This window comes from Protopterus annectens, chromosome 1.part0, assembly GCF_019279795.1.
Source record: "Protopterus annectens isolate FY-2018-M chromosome 1.part0, PAN1.0, whole genome shotgun sequence".
NCBI lineage: Eukaryota > Metazoa > Chordata > Ceratodontiformes > Protopteridae > Protopterus > Protopterus annectens.
Genome location: NC_056725.1, coordinates 1724956179 through 1724976597, shown reverse-complemented (window position 1 = coordinate 1724976597; position 20419 = coordinate 1724956179). Strand labels below are relative to the sequence as shown.

Below are 20419 nucleotides of genomic sequence, written 5' to 3'. Positions count from 1 at the left end.
CAGCTGGCAAAGAATGAGCATTTCCTTTCTAGTACTGCTTTCTTATCACTTATCTTGCACTGCTGTTTGTTTATACCAAGGTTTCTCTCTCTCTAATGCTTCATTTCTATCATATTTTCTCTGTTGACATAATCGTGCTGCGGTAGTGTTGTTGCTTCACAGTAAGACGTTGTCCTGTTTGATTCTCAGCTACAGCGTCTTCTGTGTGGAGACATGCATGAATGGGCGTACCTTCGTTGAAGGTTATGCATCAGGGCTGGCAACTCGGCATGTAAAAATCTAATACCAATCATTAGCGGACCGGAGTTCCGCTGCGGCGACCCCTAACCGGGAAAAGCCGAACGACTCAACAACTTAATCTCAACACATATCATTTCCAGTTGCAGATTTCACAATTCAAAATGCATTCTGACATTATCTGAGGACATACCAAGTTGCCTTTTTGCTGCATACTGCATTCATTCAGCCCCCTGCCAGGCTGTCTACAATTTCACTGGACTGAACTTCAACTGCACATAAGACAGCAGCTACCTTGTGTACAGCTAAAGCTCAGTCCAATGATTTTGGAGATATGTTGGTTATACCAGCATGTGAAAGTCCCTTTGATTTACACTCTTTGGTCAGCTGTGACACTAATATTTTTCAAAACTCTTCAGAGCTCATTCTGCTCGTTGTCTAACTTACCCTAGCTAAAAAGTAACACAGGTGCTCTGTAATGATATGTTTATCTTCTAGCTACAACCATCTACACATTCTATTTGATGGCAAAATTGTTGCCAATAATTAGTATGTGAACATTTGGCCTTTAACTCTACAACACTGCTACCAATTAGTTATAACAACTGACAGATGAATGACCTTAAAAATGTATAGCAAATGAAAATTGACACCGTGGGTTATGATCACCAGCCAAACCAAAATACCCTCTATAAGATACAGCTAAGAAATGAGTTATAACTACTAGTTTCACAGGGACTGAAGCTCAGGGCCTTGCAGTGCTACTGTACCAAGAATAACTGCATATTAGATAAAACTATTGCATTCATATAGACAAACAGATGGACAAATGCATACAAAATTTCCAGGAGGGATAATAAAACCCTTTAGTAATACTATTCACTTCTGCATTTAAAGCATCACATTGTCACCAGCAAGACCAAAAGGGCACACCAAGGACAACATTTATGTGTATTCTTAAATGCAAAATCCATACTTTTAGCTTATGTTAGCTATAGCTAAGCAGTAATTTTCTTCTAAAGGTGGAAGCCAACCTTCTCACGTTCCTGTACACGAGGTTTTTATTTTTAACCTTTCTAATCTGTTTTGTGCAATTATGTTTACATACATTAATAAGCAACAAGGCATAACATTTTAAATGTAATAATGAAATTATTTACCTAAATAGATAGGGAAGAACAGTTTAACAAAAAATATACAACCAAGAATGCACTTTCACAAAAAAATGTAAAAGATGTTTCAACAGACAGATGGCATCATAAAACACCATCAGCTAGCTAAATATCATATAAATGAAGATGACTAATCTATTTATATTTAAGATGCAAATATCTCAGGCAAAATCCAATGATATAAGCTTATTTGTGCGCAAAGCATGTAATCTCTCTTTGCAACTCCACTATAAGCAAAATTCCATAGCATTTACAGGACTCTTCCACAGAAATGCACAAACTTCAGCATAATGACTAACATGAACAGTAGCATCTAAACAAATGAAGAGGTTCTGGGTGACCTGTAGTGGTACAGCCTTTTTAGGGAAATCCCCTTTTTCTACATCAGGCAGAGAAGTCCTGATCCTACTTCTTGTGCTGCATCATACTTTTAAGATAAATAACTTTCCTTAAAGCAAACTAGTGTGCATGTGCACTGATGTATTTACATAGAAAATAACAACTAGCTGTTTGTACAGTTTGCAATATTTCACATCTCTGCTGTGTGTGTGTGTGTATATATATATATATATATATATATATATATATACACACACACACACACTGGGGAAAAAACAGCTGCAGGCTTTTTAAAGTTTTGAGATATTACATCTTTGAATTTTTACTGAAAAAAACAACTAAGTTTTATTTAAAAAACACACTTTATACAGAGGTATTCAAATGCAGGAACATGATTATGAGGTGAAAACACACGGCACACTATGTGATAAAGCTTCAGAGTGCTTAGATTCACAGCAAAGTGCAATCATTTGGTGGATTTTCAGAGCAATACAATTTAATAAATGTGATATTTCAATATGTTGTTTGAGAAAGAACAAGAGTTTACCACTCTTCTCCTAGATTTTGTTGGATCATTCCTAAGAATGCAGCATTTCTTAAACAAGTAGTTATTGTCAGATACTCTGAGTTGATACCACATCCACATTTCTATTAGACCAATGGTCTTGGAACAACAGTCAGAAACACAGATTTTAAAGATTAGCTGTGTATGATAAAACACTGACAATATTCATTTAAGACATGAAAAGGTTCTAAAGCTTTACAATGGTAAAACATCAAATATTTTGTGTGGGTACAGCAATGTATTACACACAAAATCAGCTCTTGTCTCTTCGCCCATGGCCAGAACTTTTAATGGCAGAAGTACACAATAAGAAATGTATAATTTTTCCAAAGGACTGCTATCAGAGACAACCTCTGCCAACCCACTAAACAGTTTGGGCTCTAGACTTGGGGAACAAACATACTCAATTTCAGTGCATTCAGTAGCAACACAACAGAACAATGAAAGAGCAGTCAGGTGTGAAAAATAAAAGCCAGGACTCCTACACTCAACTGAATAAAAACTTAAGTGAAAAAAGAGTAGGACTCGGGAGGGCCTACTCTCAAAGCATCACGGGAACTAAAGAGAGACACTATTTTCACAGAACTAACATGCTGCTTCCCTTACACAATATGAAGAAAATAAGTTAAAGTTCAAACCAGTTTCAGAACACTTTTTGGTACACCCTTCAATATTTTTTTTGGAAAAATTAAAAATATGACGGTGGGAATGCTACATAATCAACATATAAAACTAGTGATCATTTATCAGGAAGGCTCTATTACTGTTGGTTGCCTTATGCAAATATGATAAAGGGTTAATGGTAACAACCTAGCAATGCCAGTTTGCATTTCCTCTATTTCTCAAGACAGTTCTGTCAGTATGCTTTACATCACCTTGGGGAATAATTTGTCTGAGTCAGGAAATCAGAATGCTGACAGTACACTTCAGAAAAGACTCAGAAAATATATTTACATATCTGTCATTTTTGTATTACAGAAAAGATGCCCTTGAAAAGTGCATACAAACCCACTATACGCCTTTATGTCACACAGATAAATTCATCAAAAGAACCATGTACAGAGTATTAACATCAGATTATATAAATGCAACAATTAAGACCTGGGGAGAAATACGTAACGTGTATCTGAAAACTAGTGGTGTGTCATACTCAAGAAAGATATCAAAGAGTTGCTGACATATTTAAATGCATATTTACAAACTCTGCTACTGCATGGCTGAAGGCAACAACATGACATTTCTATAATTAACTTCAAAGGCATCAACAAATGAAGTTATATCAAGAGCCACAACATTCCCAAGTAGACAGACTCACAGTTCAATGGCTTTATTCCACATAATGACATAGCCTGAGAGAGTAAATGACTCCACATTGACAATGTGTATGTTCCCTCTTTCGGTGCCCACATACAACCATTTACTCTGGAAAGGCAGATGGCAAAAGGTTATCCTGCAAAAGAAAAAGAGCATACATCAAAAACCCTTTATTTTCAGGGTAATCAGACTTCTTGGAAGCAAAAGTTGACAAAATACAAACTCTGGATAGCAAGCATGCAAATAAAATGTACATAAATTAATTAAGCAAGCAAGTAAATTAATAAATCAATCCAAATGGGCATATAGCTTTTCTGTATTCTGCAATAACAGGTACACTGATTTGCTGGGACTGGCAGAAAGCGCTATCCTTGTGGTAATGAGCCGAGCTTGACAAAGTATAGAGAAAGGAATGACTGCCTCATCGAATGGTTCATAGACCGCAAGTCACTCATGCAAATATTTTTGTATTATCATGTTATCAAACTGTATACTTGTAAAAAAAATAGTTTGTTGGTATACAATTATATTTTCTTGTGTCAGGCTGATCATTAATTCCATGTTTCAGAAGCTTCAAATGTTACCTTAAAATCCTGGAAATGTTAATGTATAAATGAATTCAAGAACAAATTTTACAGAATTTGAGTTAATCAAAAATGCTTATCTCATAAAATGCTTGTGAACTTTCCTTAACTACAGTCTATATCAAAACTGACCCTACATCTCAGAATAATGCAAGTACCAGCTCAAAACACCTCCGTGAAAACCCAGGTCAGAAAATCCAAGAAAATTATTATGGCCCACAGAGAAACATGCAAATAACAGCAAAACAATACTAATGAATTATAGCTAGTAAGGCTCATGGATACATGGCTAAACATCACATATGTTTCTGTTAACACCATCTCCATTAAACTCATTCACTACATTAAAAATAGCACCTAGGGGGTCTTGCAACTCCTGCTTATCAAATAGACCAACTTCAAGATTGCATAACATTAGGGGTAAAATTAAGTTCCTCTCCCCAGTGCTATGCATTATTAATCTGTAATGCAGCCCTGTTTTGGTATAATGCCAAAACTGATTAAACTTGTTTGATAATTCCAGATGATCCAGTGGCATACAGGGATAAAGTCCTAACTACAGCCCAGGCAATCTGGGTTTGAGTAGATCAGGTGACTGACAGAGCAGCAGGGAGGGACTGAGGTGCCTGTCCTGGTTGGAAGGATGTTTGCCGATGACATTCTGTAAAGGAAGGTGTGGTTAAAAAGGGGAGTTTTTCCTTGGATATGGTTGATGAGCATAGTAGGCAGTGAAGGAAAGTGGGTAGAGCATACAAAAGAACCCCCCATGAAAAAAGCAAAGACAGCTGATCCCCCAAGACACTCTTAGGATGCAAGACTAGCCTCAGCAACACTGGGGTAGGTCCAGAGAGCATAGGAGATTACTAGTAGGCCCAGTGTGGATGTGGGAGACTGTGAAGCCAAGCTAGTTAAATGATGTTTAGGGGGGAAATAAAAAAAAATAAACTTGTTTGACAATTCCCATTTTGTTAGAACATGGAACAAACCAAATACAAAGGACCCAAGTACACCACTAGAAAAACAGTGAATTCAAAGTGAAAAACATTATTCAATCCACAAATGAAAAGGACAACACCATTACATATTCTTTACAGTAATGCTACAATGAGTATTGAACCAGAATGATTAAACACTGTTCTTTGAATTAAATCAAGTGAACATTGAATGCACCAATCCACTAATGTCATAAGGTAAAAAACAAGTAACTAGGAAGGAAATCCTGAAGATCATGAAGATCTCTCCGAACACCATTATATTGGGCGACTTCAACTACCCAAACACTGACTGGGAGCACTACTCAAGCCCCAGCACCTTAGCCCAAAGGTTCCTGGAAATTATAAACTCAAATGCTATGGAACAACTAGTCACCACTCCCACAAGAGGGGACAACATACTAGACCTGATCATTACCAACATTGGGACTCTATGCTCTACACCAGAAGTATATCCCTCATTGGTAAGATCAGACCATAAATTAATTTCACTGGATGTCCACATCCCGACCCCACCCCCAGCCCAGAAAACCACAGTGAAAAACTTCTCAAAAGCGAACTTCTCACTTCTCAAAACCGAAGTGGAATCCTTCAAGGCCCCAGGGCAAGTGGAAACTACGGCCCAAACTGCAGAATCCTATATAAATGCATTCTACGGACATCTCCAGGAATGCATGGATCATGCTATCCCAAACAAAACCAAGACCCAATCATCCAAAGGCAGGCATCCAGTCTGGTGGACCCCTGCCATAAATAAACTGTACAACAGAAGGAGGAAGCTACTACATGATAGAGCAAAATCCCTAATAGGGAAGGCATCTCTGATCAGTACTAGCAAAAAATTATGATCCCTCATAAAATCCTCCAAGGCCAGCTTCAAGAGAAAAATTGCACAGGACACCAAAGACAATCATAAGGCTTTTTTCAGTTATGTTAGAAACCTGGGATGCAACTCCCAGACTTGTTCTGAGTTGATTCTAAACGACAAAAAATACACTGAACCCACAGACATCGCCAATATCCTGGCAGACAGGTTCAGTGCAAACTTCTCCAGCCCTCCTCCCCAAAAGAGCAAGCATCTATCCCAGCAGAGGGCTGCCTCCCAAACATCTCTGATGCTCAGGTGAAGGCTGCCCTCTCCAAAGCAAAAAACACTGCTTCCATGGGACCAGATGGCGACCCAGGTTGCATCCTACATGAACTCCAAGAGGAACTAATCCCTCAAATAAAACAGCTATACAATCTCAGCCTCACTACAGGATATGTGCCCACAGAATGGCGTACAGCAACAGTGGTCCCACTCCACAAAGGTGGAGCCTCTACGGACCCTGGAAACTATCGCCCCATAAGCCTGACTAGCTTAGTCTGCAAGGCTATGGAGAGGATCATCATGGAGCTCATAAACAAAGACATTGGGGACCTACAGACACTAGATCCTACCCAGTTCGGCTTTGTCAAGGGCAGATCCTGCCTTTGAACCGGGTTGACTTCTTCAAACAGTCACCAAAGCCATAGATGAAGGGAAGGTAGTCCACACAGCCTATCTGGACCTTGCAAAGGCATTTGACACAATACCCCACTGGCATCATAGATAAGCTATCCAGCTTAAATATAAACCCCTATGTCACAAGATGGGTCACAAACTGGCTCAAAGACAGAACCCACAGAGTGAGAGTTGCTGGAGCCATGTCCGACTCGAAACCGGTCACAAGTGGCATCCCACAGGGTTCTGTCCTGGGACCACTCTTGTTCGGTATATACTTTTCCGAGGTACAGGCACACGGGGGCGGACTATGGCTCACCGAGTTCGCAGTCGACTGCAAACTGGGTGCCATAATCAACTCTCCAGCTGACACAAACATCCTTCAAAAAGGTCTCACAGAGACAGATAACTGCTGCCAGCGCCATGGTTTAAAGCTAAATGCCAAAAAATGTATAGTCATACCCTTTGGCATGTGCCCACAAATTACCACATAGGCGGAAACCCATTAAGTACAGAGAAAGTTATTAGGGACCTGGGGACCCAAGTTAATAGCAATCTCTCCTCTGAAAACCACATTGCCAAAGTGGTTAGAAAGACCTTCTACATAGCCCACCTCATCACGAAGGGTTTCACATCTAGATCAAGAGAGGTAATTGTGCCCCTTTATTCATCCCTCATCAGGCCCATCATAGAATACAATGCCCCTTTGGGATGTACCTTACCCGACACCTGCAGCAATTAGAAAGTCCCCAAAAGTATCTCACCAAGAGGATCAAGGGTCTCAAACAGATGCCATATGCTGCTCTGTTAAAAAAACTCCAGCTCTACTCAGTTGCATACCGCCTACTTCGAGGCGATCTATGCCTGACATACAAAGCTATGTCAAATCCAGAATTAATGGACATGCTCCACCTCAGTAAATCTAAATCCCTTAGAGCCATACGCTCGAGGGACTTGAACCTCAGCACAGAAATAAATAGAATTTGCTGGAGGGACAGGTTCATAACCCAGAGGTTCCCTTCGCTCTGGAATAGAATTCCAGTTCATGTGAGGCAGAGCACCTCACTGAATCTCTTCAAGAAGAATCTCGATAGGTGGATGGGGGAACGTAGGTTTGTCCCAGGGATTACTCCCTTGTCACTATTGGACAGAGGCACAGTAAACTAAACCTTAAAAAGGGCACAGTATACTCAAATCAAGGGGTGGCGTAATCCATACAGAATCGGGCTAGGCTTATAATCGCCCCAGGGCAGATAGCCTAGTATGAACCTATGAACCTATGAAATAGCTCTTAAAACTCTAGCAACACTACAGCAGCATTCCTATCGAATTAATTAGCCCAACTATGCAGTACTACAGATGTTGTTTGTTACACAAGAGATCACAACATTTTTAGTTATTCTGTTATGGATAATGTTTTAAAACCATTTACAGTTTACACTAAAAGTATGTTCTAAGCTCATTCCACAAAGTAGTCTTACTTTGTCTACTGTACAGGATACCTGCATACCACTGAGACCCCCCCCCCCCCCATAGTCACCTGTTTAGAAACCTTGCCCCTGTCTCTCTCTCTGCCATATTTAAGTTAGTCACTACCCTAGTGTCAATTCTCTCTTAGTTAGGTATACTCTTTTTGTTTTTCTGTTTGTGGTTTCCTTTTTTAACTGTTTTATCTTACTGCAAATACCTGTGTATACCTCGCTATTACATCTCTTCCTTCTCTGTCTACACCTCCCCACCTCTTCTACTTACCTGCTGACTCTCACTGTGTGCTCCTTACTCTTTCCCTCCTGTCCTGCTGATTGTTTCTTGTGGTGACTCTTCCTGGCCCAGAATACCCATTTACTCTCCTGTCTGTCTCACTCTGCATATACTACATTTCCCTGAATCCCCCTCTACCTTACTGTCTATCACACTCTGCATATACTACATTTCCCTACATCCCACTCTTTCTCTGTCACCCTTAATCCTCTGGGGCATTTTAAACTGCTAGTATTTCTGCGCCATTTTGTTTTCCTCTTCCTACTAGTTTGTGGATTCATGCCAGTGGTGTGCAGTGCAGGTCCCTAATATTACTGATGTATACAGCCTTTCACTTGTGCACAGCATGTAAACTGCATTTACTTCACCTGGAAGTGCTTTGTATGCTGTTGCAACTTATTTGTGGGACTTGGGTAAGCACCTTTTCAAATATTTGTGAAGTCATGGCTTGGCTGAGTTATTGTCTCATGTCACACAAGTGTAAAGCTGTACATAAATTGATACAGGCTATTTTTATCTGCTTTTGGATATATTTCTACTTGTGTACACTTATTTCTACTTGCTTTTTTGTACACTGCTACCATATATCTGTAGATTGCAGTTTGAATTTCTTTAGCAGTGTTAACTGGTGACAGTTGGTTTGTAGAATCTAGGTATTGCATTATTGGACATTTAACTTGTACAGTGACTGCTTTATGGTATGTCCTCTATGTTAAATACTTTTAGTAGCAGTCTTATGGATGTGAAGTATAGCTTACTTTGTTTAGTTCTAAGTTCTGTTGCTGTGAGACTGCCAACTGTTTTAACTCCTTAACCTGGCTTGTAGCATTCAAGAGTTAAAGTATAGAACTTCTGTTTAGCTATATTCTCACATCTCAGTTAGTTTGATTATTTCAACTAAATGGCACGTTTTACTACATGAACTACAGCAGACATTTTTCTGTCAGTTGTTTTTACACTAAGACATCATGGTTAATATATTTTTTACCATTGTTTATGTGAAAGTGTTACAGCAGAAGTAAGTTACTGAACTTTTGTCTCACATTGTTAATGCTCTAATCTTTAAAGTTAATCATATGTACTTTATTTTTTTCTGTATTTTTCGTATTTTATCTCAACTAACTCCTAGCTGTTATCAGTAGTTGTGTGTATAGTACCTCTGTTGATTTTTTCCCTAAGCTTTTATATTCAACACACTCTCTCCCCTCCTGTTTTTCCTAGGTTTTAAAGCAAATTGTATTCCCTCAAGACTGCATCTACCTTTATTGATACTGCTCCAACTTCTGGAATTATTCCTGTGCTCTATTGTATAGCCAGTTTACACTAAAAGTATGTTCTAAGCTCATACCACAAAGTAGTCTTACTTTGTCTACTGCACAGGATACCTGCATACCACTGAGAGCCCCCACATACTCACCTGTTTAGAAACCTTGCCTCTGTCTCTCTCTGCCATCCGTAAGTTAGTCACTACCCTAGTGTCAAATTCTCTCTTAGTTAGCTATACTTTTTTTGTTTTTCTGTTTGTGGTTTCCTTTTAACTGTTTTTATCTTACTGCAAATACATGTGTATACCTCGCTATTACTTATCTTCCTTCTCTGTCTACATCTCCCCACCTCTTCTACTTACCTGCTGACTCTCACTGTGTGCTCCTTACTCTTTCCCTCCTGCCCTGCTGATTGTTTCTTGTGGTGACTCTTCTGCCCAATCCCGCTACGCTCAGGCTCACCTCCCACCCCCCCATATCATTTCCTTTATACCTAATCCCTTATTCCCCTAACGCCGCCCCTTCCTGTCTGCTATAGCATTCTAAACACCTTACCCTCCCCTACTTATCACTTCATAATTTAGTCTGCTGCAAATCCTCCTCCTTTCTATATATCCCCTACTCCTCCTACAGGTTGTTTCACTTAAATTTTACTTCAACTCTCTAAGAGGTCCAACAACTTACTTTTCCTAGTCCCTTATCCACTCCTCACTCCATCCCAATCCTACTTCCCCACCTTAGGCCATGGCTTTTGCAACCCTCTCAATTTTCCTCTTGCCTCCATTACTTCTCCTTCTCATTCTTACATCTTGTACTACTCCATTACCACCTGTCCATAGAGATCCCATTACCATCTGTCCATAGAGATCCCACTAATCCCCATACTAACTGCTTCTCATCTCTGCAATACTCTCTTACAATCTCCTCCTCTATCTTTTCCATGAACATCCCTCTGCCTAAAATCAAACTTCCTCTAGCATCTAAAACCAAGACTAAGTACTTGACTTATAACCCATTTAATTTCAAACTTTACCAACTTCATGTAGTCCTGCTTCTATCAGGAGACATGCATCCAAATCCTGGGCCCATCCATCACCCCACCATGCATAACTCTACCTCTCCCAACTTAATAAACTCATCCTTTCCAAACAAACATATTTCCTTTTACTCTATGAATGCCCGTAGTATTCTAAACAAAGTTAGTGAAATCCATGCCTGGATAGCCTTTCACACCCCTGATGTCCTCACCCTAACAGAGACTTGGCTAAAACCCCAAACCTCTGATAAAGACACCCCCCAGTTATAATATATTCCGCATAGATCACCAAAACAAAAAAGGGGGTGGCGTTGCCATCCTCTACACCAACCACCTCACCATTACAAGTATTATGAAACCTATCCCATCATTTTCTCCTGCTGAACTACTTACAGCTAAACTTAAAATAAATGACCACACCACTATCACAGTAGCAGCCATCTATATTCCTCCAGGAGACAACATTCCTCTGCTCGAAAATATTCTTTCATACTTTTCTCAACACATCCCCAATGAAACTATCCTCCTTGGGGATGTCAACATTAACTGGTTAACTCTCAGTAATCCAAACTCTTATCAATATTCATATTAATTTATATGGCTTTACACAGCTAATCTCCCAACCTACTCATACAAACAACTCTCACACATCTAGTACTCTTATTGACTAGGTACTTGTATCTAATCCTTCCAAATATCATAATCCTGAAACCCTACCAAACACCCTGAGCAGTCACTGCCCTATAAAATTGCTTAGGTTCACTCCGCACTTCTCAAAAATGCCTAAATGTATTACTTGTCAAAAACGCTCTTAATTTCCATCCAGAAACCTTTAATGCCCTCCTGTCTAAAGTAAAATGGAAATTCCTTACCCAACTCCCACTAGAAGAAGCAGTCCTAACTTTCAACTCCACCTTCCTTAGCAACTTAGACTCACTTGATCCCCCTCGCAAAGTCCAAATTAAGTCCTCCATATCTCCATGGCTTTCAAACGCCATTCAAATCCTTATGATAACTAGGGACAAACTATGGAAAAAATGGTCACAAACTAAGCTCCCTGCAGACTTGCAGAAATATAAAGAACGCAGAAATCTGACAAAAAAACACAAAGATAAAAAGGACTTCTATAACAAACCTCCCACAGCCCAAAAAATTCTGGAACTATATTAACCAAATATTACATCCCGGTAATCTTGGCTCCCCCAATCCATGCCCAGACAAGACATCTGAAGAAACTGCCACTATCTTCAATACCTATTTTATCGACTCAATATCTAAGCTACTTGAACCCTAAGCTAAACTCCTCTACTACTAACATCTCCAACTTTTCTGAACCTACTCCTAAAACTATCTCCTCAAATACCTTCTCCCTCAAACCTGTACCTATTAGCTACATCAAAACTCTACTCTCTAAATTAAAACCATGCTCAGCATCAGCTGACAATATTCCTTCCACTTTTCTTCTTCTAGCAGCCGACTCTCTTGCTCTCCCTGTATCTATCCTAATTAATCACTCTCTGAATTTAAAGTCCCTTCCATCTGGAAACAATGCTACACTATACCTACACACAAAGGAAGGAACTCCTTTGATATCTCCAACTTTAGACCTATCGCTATGCTCTCCCCTCCCCTCTCACTAAAGTACTAGAAAAATGTATTCATAAACAAGTTATGCAGTATCGAATACAAGAAAATCTGCTTACACCCACTCAACATGGCTTCAGACCCAAACATAGCAGCACTACAACTCTATTATCCTTCCTCAACACGGTCTCTACAGTCATGGACGACCATAAACTTACTTTTTGCCTATTCTTGGACCTCTCAAAAGCTTTCAACACTGTCTCACACTCTCTTCTGCTGCACAAACTGCATAACCTCAACTTCTCCTCTGATACTGTTGCATGGTTCTCCAGCTACCTCACTGATAGATCTCAGTCAGTGAGATGGCACTCTGCACTCTCCCCTCCTCTCCCTGTCAAAATGGGTGTACCTCAAGGGTCTATCCTAGGGCCTTTACTTTTTAATATCTTTACTAATCAGCTCTATACCTCCTGTCCTCAGTCATCTTTTGTGCAATACACAGATGACTCTACAGTCTTCACCACAGACAACTCTCCCTCTAAGCTCCTCTCAGCTACTCGGGCATCTTTTAACTTAATTGAAACACGGCTCTCCAACAACCAGCTCATCCTTGACCCTAAAAAAAAAGCTGTTACTCTTCCTACCTAAAAAGTTCATAAATATTAAACCCTCCTTCACCATACAGTCCCTTAATAACACTCCCATTCAGGTAGAATCCAATACTAAGCTCTTAGGCGTAACCGTTGATGATCAGCTTAAATTTGACTTGCATGTTAATAACTGTATCAAAAAGGCACATTCAAAACTAAGGCTCCTTCACCGTAACAAGAAATTCCTTACCTCTGAAGCCAAGATTACTCTCTCTCACCTTCTACCCAGTCTAATGTACAATTCTCAAATTCTCACAAATCTTAACTCATCACTCCTGACCAAACTCGAATCTACCTACAACAAGGTAGCTAGATTTGCTGCCCAAACAAACCTACCAATCCCATCACTGTCTCTCTTTAAAACACCTAAACTGGCTTGAATTACCCCATCAGCTTCTTCTCTCTCAGCTCCAGATCATCAATTCTATCCTATACCAGTCTTCCTACTGCCCAGCACTATCCCCTCTCATCTCCCATTATTCTCCCTCCAGACCGCTCCGAAGCTCTAACCAAGACCTACTACAAATCTACAAATCCAAGTCTAAATTTGGACGCAACATGTACAGATATCACCCCACTATTGCCTGGAATAGTCTCCCACTAGAAATCAGGACCCTTACACATCCTAAACAATTTAAGACAGCCAACAAAGAGCACTTTAAAAGTCACTGGTCCTGCCACTGCACTCTCCCTCCTTAACATCCCCTACTTCCCATACCTTAATTTACTTTCTGCCCTTAACTCACTCTTCTCACTAGCTCTCTCTAATCTTCCTTGACTACTCTTTCTACTGTCTTCTAAAATCTATTAAGCAAATTGCCTCAGAGAAACATTCTATTGTAATTGTCTTGCCTTCATGCAACTACATCATGATAAAACTGTTTTTTTAACCACTTACCCCAAAAACTATACTCCTCTTAATGACATATTTATTTTTATACATCTTGAAATAGTCATGCTATACTCCTGATTATTGACACTGTATAACATTGTATTGCTACTTAATGCCTTGTAATAATCCTACAACATTGCTGTTTAATGCTAATTTATAATGAAAATTGTATAATATGTTGGAGCTTTTCTCCCCGGTTCTCCGCTGAAAAGGGGCTCTTCAGCTCAGTTGGAAAATCCATGGCAACAAATGTAAAATAAAATAAATAAATAAAGTAAAAACAGATGACCACTCTCATTCAAGGCAATAACATCATGGACATTTTGGGATTTCCCATCATACTGGTGAGTATCTACACTACTTAATACCTCCACCACCAGACCATCATATTGTAGAGTATCTACACTACTTAATACCTCCACCACCAGACTCTTTTGGCTCAATTAGAGACACCCATTCACAATGACAAAAGGTTTGGCTTGCCAAAGAGGTACAGGGTGATGACCAATTATAAAACAGTCCATGGCAGTTTAAGTGAAAATAAGTAGGATGAATTATTTAAATACATGAATCCAAGTGAAAGGCTGGATAGCTTAAATAATCATGTAAGCAGTTAAAATATAAACATCCACCCAAGATGACAAGCAGTAGGGCATGGCAGGAAAAGTGGGAGGATGATGATCTTTCTGAATAAACCAATGAAGAAGAGATAGCTGGGAAAAATAGGAGCTCTGTAAACGATTTGAGAAGTTATGAGACAAATTTTGTTAGGAATACTCAGGACAACAAAAAGGCCTTTTTAAGTACATTAGGCATGGAAATTAAAGACCTAAGGAGAGTTAATGACAATAAAAAGAAAGCCAATGACCTGGATGAAATTGACACCATCTGTTGTAATATTTTATGAAAACATATGGATCTGTAGGATCAGACTTAAATTATTTACAACAGGCAGGAGATGGAGGAGCTCTTACGATAAGTCAGGATGGTGTCAAAACAATTCTGGGTGGATTATATTTGGCCAAAGCTTCTGGACTGGATGTTCTTACCAACAGGAATGTAGAGACACTTGAAGTTTTGGTAAACCTCTAAGACCCTTTTATATAGCTAGCTATAGATTAGCAAATATTCCTGATGACTGAAAGGTTGTAATTATCAAACCATTCTCTGGTGTGTACTGTTAGTGTGTGTGTGTGTAGCATATACAGAGATACATACATATATACACACACACACATATATTTTATATATATATTTATATATACGTATATAAATGGAGCCACTGACAAAACACTGACCCAAATAAAAATGTCAGTCACACAAAACAGTACATGATCAGAGACATAATTCTGGAGCATAGAATTAAGAAACATGCTTTTTTTTTTTTTTGCAGGGTGGCAAGCCTCCCTGCACCCCCAGCCCCCCACGCCATTGCTAATCATTTTACCAACTCTGAGATTGCACAGTACTGAGGAAAGGGTCAAGTCCCCAACCCCAGTATTATAGCAATTTCATACTACTGTCAACAGCTTTCCTGGGCAGGCAGGAAAGCTGTCAACACAACCACATTAAGGGGAACCATACATATTCACATATATTTTTTATATATAATATATATTTATATATATGTGTGTGTACACACATATTATATATGCACACACACACAAACATTTATACATATATATATATATATATATATATATATATATCTTTATATGCATGTAGGACTGTTGAACGAAAGTTCAACAGTCCGAATCCACTATCACCGAACACACTTTAACGAAAGCACTTTCACCAAAAAAGCACTTTCTCTAAAGTATGTTAAAAAAAAAAAAAAAAAAACATGAAATCTACTTTTACATGGGCAAGCCCCTGCACCCCCACACCCCCTACTTTAATATTCTCAGTCCGAGATCACACTACAGTGGGGAAAAGGGAATTTTCCCTTATCCGCACCATAGTACAACCAGCACAACAGGCATACTTATGCGAAAATGCTGCTTCAGTGAAAAGCATTTTCGCTTAAGTATGCCCACCCATTCGCGATTCAGTAAAAAGTGCGTTCGTGCAAAAGTCTTAGACCCATATATACATATATATATATATATATATATATATATATATATATATATATATATATATATATATATATATATATATATATATATACATATACACACACACACACAGATAGATAAATCCTTAGCACTAAAAAAATGTAAAAGGGTATGATTAAACAATTATGCTTCCCCTTCCTACACATATGACCCTACGATCAAATTGACCAACTGACCCCATTTGTTTGTCAATGGAATTAGAGCCTTCCAGCCCATTAATTCCTTGGTGGAGGCAAGAGACCTTGTTAGTTGAAAGCAGGCCGGTCTGCAGATCTTGCAGACTTGTTCCCTCCACTGCTGCTCTCAGTAGGTTATGCATGCTATCAAGCATGCTCAGTCTGCAAGGTATGCAGTTTATTGCAGTGCAGTGTGGGCAAGCTAGGCTCCTTGATGCATGCAATACATCTGTACTTCTGCAGGTGTCATCACTGCAGTGAGACTAGCTGCCTCCCATCCCTTAGGATGGCCAAGCTGGCAATGGCTTTTTACTCCTATACTCCTGTGATTGGTCCCTTCAGCCCTTGTGCTTAAAGTTTATTTATATTTTATTTTACATTTGTTAACCGGGCTAGTCTGGCTGGATACATGTCCATTTTCAGCAGAGGCCCGAGGAGAAAAGCTCCACTATCAGACTAATACACTACAATATATGAAGTAACTAATAGTCTAGCTATACAAATACAACTAAAACTAATAGTTGAACGTGAGTTACCTGGGAGTGTAGTCAGGGCTTTATCCCTCTGTGCCATGGGACTCCCTGAGAGACTACAGGATATTCTGTTTGCAACCATCCTAATGGTATTACAAAATTTATAATCACTCTACTACCATCACATGATTTTAGAACTCAAATATTTGCAGTTACAGCAGAATTTAAAAACAATCGCTAAATTATCTCCTGCAAGAACTCCCATTTCCAAGACAACACTGCTTCCCATCCATCTATAGTGCTAACACAGCACTTCTAACCTTAAATAATAACTCCTTCTATGTCCATGTACTGCAGTATTTTCCACATTCAAAGTTATATAGCATAAAAAACACTGCAGCTATATTCATACTGCAAGCACCATGTTATTCAGCATGTGAAAACCTAGAAATTAGTGTTTTATGTAATGAATGATTTTTTTTTTTTAAGTCTATGGAGGTCTGACAAAAAAACAGTAATTTTTCCAGGTTTATGAAACAGACTACCAGAAGAGTAAACATTCTTCAGCATGTAAAGCTCTACAAAATGATCAATCCCTTATATATACAAGTATCAAACTTTATTATAGATAACATAAAGGAGGCAATGATTTTTTTTTTACATTTCTAAATAAACTAAAGTGAATTACTTTTAAACAAAACACAGAAGCAGTGTACATTGAATACACAACTTATGAAGAACTCAACTATCTTACAAAGTGACTGGTAATTTTTAATTTATACTATGTGATTGTTTGCTTACTGGGTAAGCCCACTGGTCACAGGTATCTCTTTTAAGGAGTCTCCCTGACTCACTTTCTGCTTAAGTGGCCTGCTCAGAGTCACTCAGCTCGCAAATGGAAACTGAAGTCATAAAACCCAGGACTACATGATGAGGCTCATTAATGGCATTGTAGCCTTACTCCAGTGAGTGAAGCTGACATACTGCCAAACTGCTGATATGTTTTATACACAGATACCCTGTATTTTTCTGAGAAATGGGCACACATATGAAAAAAAAAACTTTCCCACTCGTTTGGCAGCTGTTCTTTATCATCCATATAATACGGTCCTAAACAAGTGAAAAATAAAATCATAAAAATTCCATCTATTCAAAAAATGTTTAAAAAGTCTAAGTCTAATATCTTCCACTACATGGCTTAGTAATGTATTATATCACTCGTGACTTCGCCTGCTGTTTTGCCACTAATACATTGTTTGTTTGTGTCTTTCGGCTTTTAACTCCGTCCGCTAAGGATTGGCAGTTGATTTTTACGTACCGGCTTGCCAGCCCTGACGCACAACCTTCAATGAAGGAACGCCCATTCGCACATGTCTCCACGCAGAAGACCCTCTAGCTGAGAATCGAACTGGTCAGCGTCTTACTGTGAGGCGACAACGCAGCACCACCATCGCAGGTTTTTTTGCCACTAATACATTATGGTCTTACAAAGTTAAACAAATAATAGTAAATTTAATAAATGAAATATATAGATGTATGATAGGAGATACCAGTTATACATATCTTGCACTTTACATCTAGTTATGAAGTTTGTGATTCAACTACACCACTCATCACATACTGTAACTTGCTCCTAAGTCCTCTAGTCCAACAGTCCATGTGCATTATTGGACACCAGACACCCACTGTATTACAATATATACATGTATTACAAATATATATATATATGGTTTACTATCACATTCTCAAATCTACTCTGCTAGAAACCACCTTAGGCATAAAGGAAGGATTAGTATGTAATGATACCCTATCCTTATGGAAAATCAAAAAAGGCTCAACCGCCATAAGGGCCTGCAATTCAGAAACCCTTCTTGCAGAAGTAATGGCCAACAAAAAAGCAGTCTTCCATGACAAGTATTTCAATTCAGCAGTAGCCGAGGCTCAAAGGTTGTAGAGTAAGTTTCTCCAACACAAAATTGAGATCCCAAGCAGGAGTAGGAGCTCTACGTGGGGGTCCTATATTCTTTGCCCCTCTAAGAAATTGCTTGAACAAAGGATGGGAAAACAATGGTGGGTCACAATCATAGTGAGCTGAAATTGCTGCAGCATGAATCTTAATGGAAGAGAAAGACAAACCTTTGTCCAATAACTCAGTAAGATATTGAAGAGCCACACTCAAATTAGGCTCAGAAACCTCCAAATCCTTTGCTGCACTCCAAAATAAAAATCTCTTCCATTTTTCTGCGTACACTTTCCTTGTACTAGGTCTTCTGGCTTCCATAATCACATTCAAAACTTGTTGAGGAAGTTGAGACCTGCTGTGTTTCAAAACAGAATATGCCAGGCTGTTAGATGAAGAGAGTGAAGCTTGACATTGAGTAGATGACCGTCCTCTGAGACAATAGGTGTGGAATCAAAGGTAAAGGCCATGGAGGCTTCCTTACCAGACTCCTCAGTAATGGGTACCAGTGTTGCGAGGCCAATCTGGAGCTATTAAAATCATCCTTGGCTTGTCTTGTCTGACCTTTAGAGTACCTTTGGGAGAAGAGGCAGAGGTGGAAAGGCATACACATGAAGATTTTTCCAACTGAAAGAAAGAGCATCCACTTTCCAAGCTGTGTGATGAAACCTTTTTGCAAAACTTTGGCAGCTGGTGGTTTAGTGGAGAAGCGAACAGATCTATGTCTGGAGTTCCCCATGACACTGTCAATTTCAAATACATGAAGATCCAGTTTCCACTCGTGGGGATCCATGATTTGCCTGCTTAACACATCTGCTAAGGAGTTCTGTGCTCGGCAGAAACCTTGCCTGAAGAGTTAGTTGCAAGCTGAGCGCAGTCTCCCACAAAATCATTGCTTGCCTGCATAGAGGATAAGAATGTGTTCCCCCTTGTTTGTTGATGTACCACATGACAGTTGTGTTGTCTGTTAGAATCAACACCTGCCCTGGAAGAAGTAACTCCTTGAAAGCCATTAATGCAAACTGGACTGCTAACATCTCCTTCATGTTGATATGTAGATGCTGTAGTCTGGCAGGCCACTTGTCTTGTATCCACTTTCCATTCAGATGAGCTCCCAAGCTATGTCTGAGGCATCTGTCGTTAGAATCTGACTCGCCTCTGGCGGGTCACAGAGAGTCCCTTGTTTAGGTGACATTCCTGAGCCCACCACAAAAATTCCTTTTGAATGCAAGGTATTATTTGAATGACAGTGTCCAAATCCTGGCAGTGCTGTGTCCATACATTTTTGAGATACCATTGCAGCTTCCTCATATGCAGTTTGGCATTGGGAAGCACCAGAATACAAGATGCCATGAACCCTAAGGCTTGAAGGACTGTCCTTGCAGTCAGCCCGGACTGAAGAGATAGTTGATGGAAGTAAAGGGAAAGATTCTTTTGTTTGTCCGGGGTTAAAAGGCCATCTGGGTTGCTGTATTCAGTCTCACACCCAGAAAGCACATGTCTTGAGAGGGTACTAGACTGGACTTTATTTCGCTCACAGAATACCCCAGGCATCTTAGCACTGCTATCACATATTCCAAATGCTGTAAAGGTCTTCCTTTTCTTGAGCCAGAATCAGGCAGTCGTCCAAGTAAGGATAGATTTGTATTCCTTTTAGCCTGAAGTAAGCTATCACTGGAGCCAGAACTTTGTGAATACTCTGGGCAGTGGTTAAGCCAAAGGGCAATGCAGAGAACTGATAATGGGAATTCCCAGCTCGAAAACGCAGATACTTCCTGCAACTTAGTCTGATAGGCACATGAAGGTAAGCCTCCTTGAG

The 20419-nt window shown here is 39.4% G+C and overlaps 1 protein-coding gene across 2 annotated transcripts in view; it reads right to left on the bottom strand.

The window, feature by feature from the left end:
* STXBP5 (syntaxin binding protein 5) overlaps window positions 1–20419 on the bottom strand; it is a 3006986-nt gene that overhangs the window by 1937557 nt on the left and 1049010 nt on the right. For both annotated transcript variants that reach the window (XM_044068842.1, XM_044068850.1), the window contains exon 5: window positions 3629–3763. In XM_044068842.1, the coding sequence (XP_043924777.1) occupies window positions 3629–3763 (135 nt within the window). The remainder of the gene's footprint in view (window positions 1–3628; window positions 3764–20419) is intronic.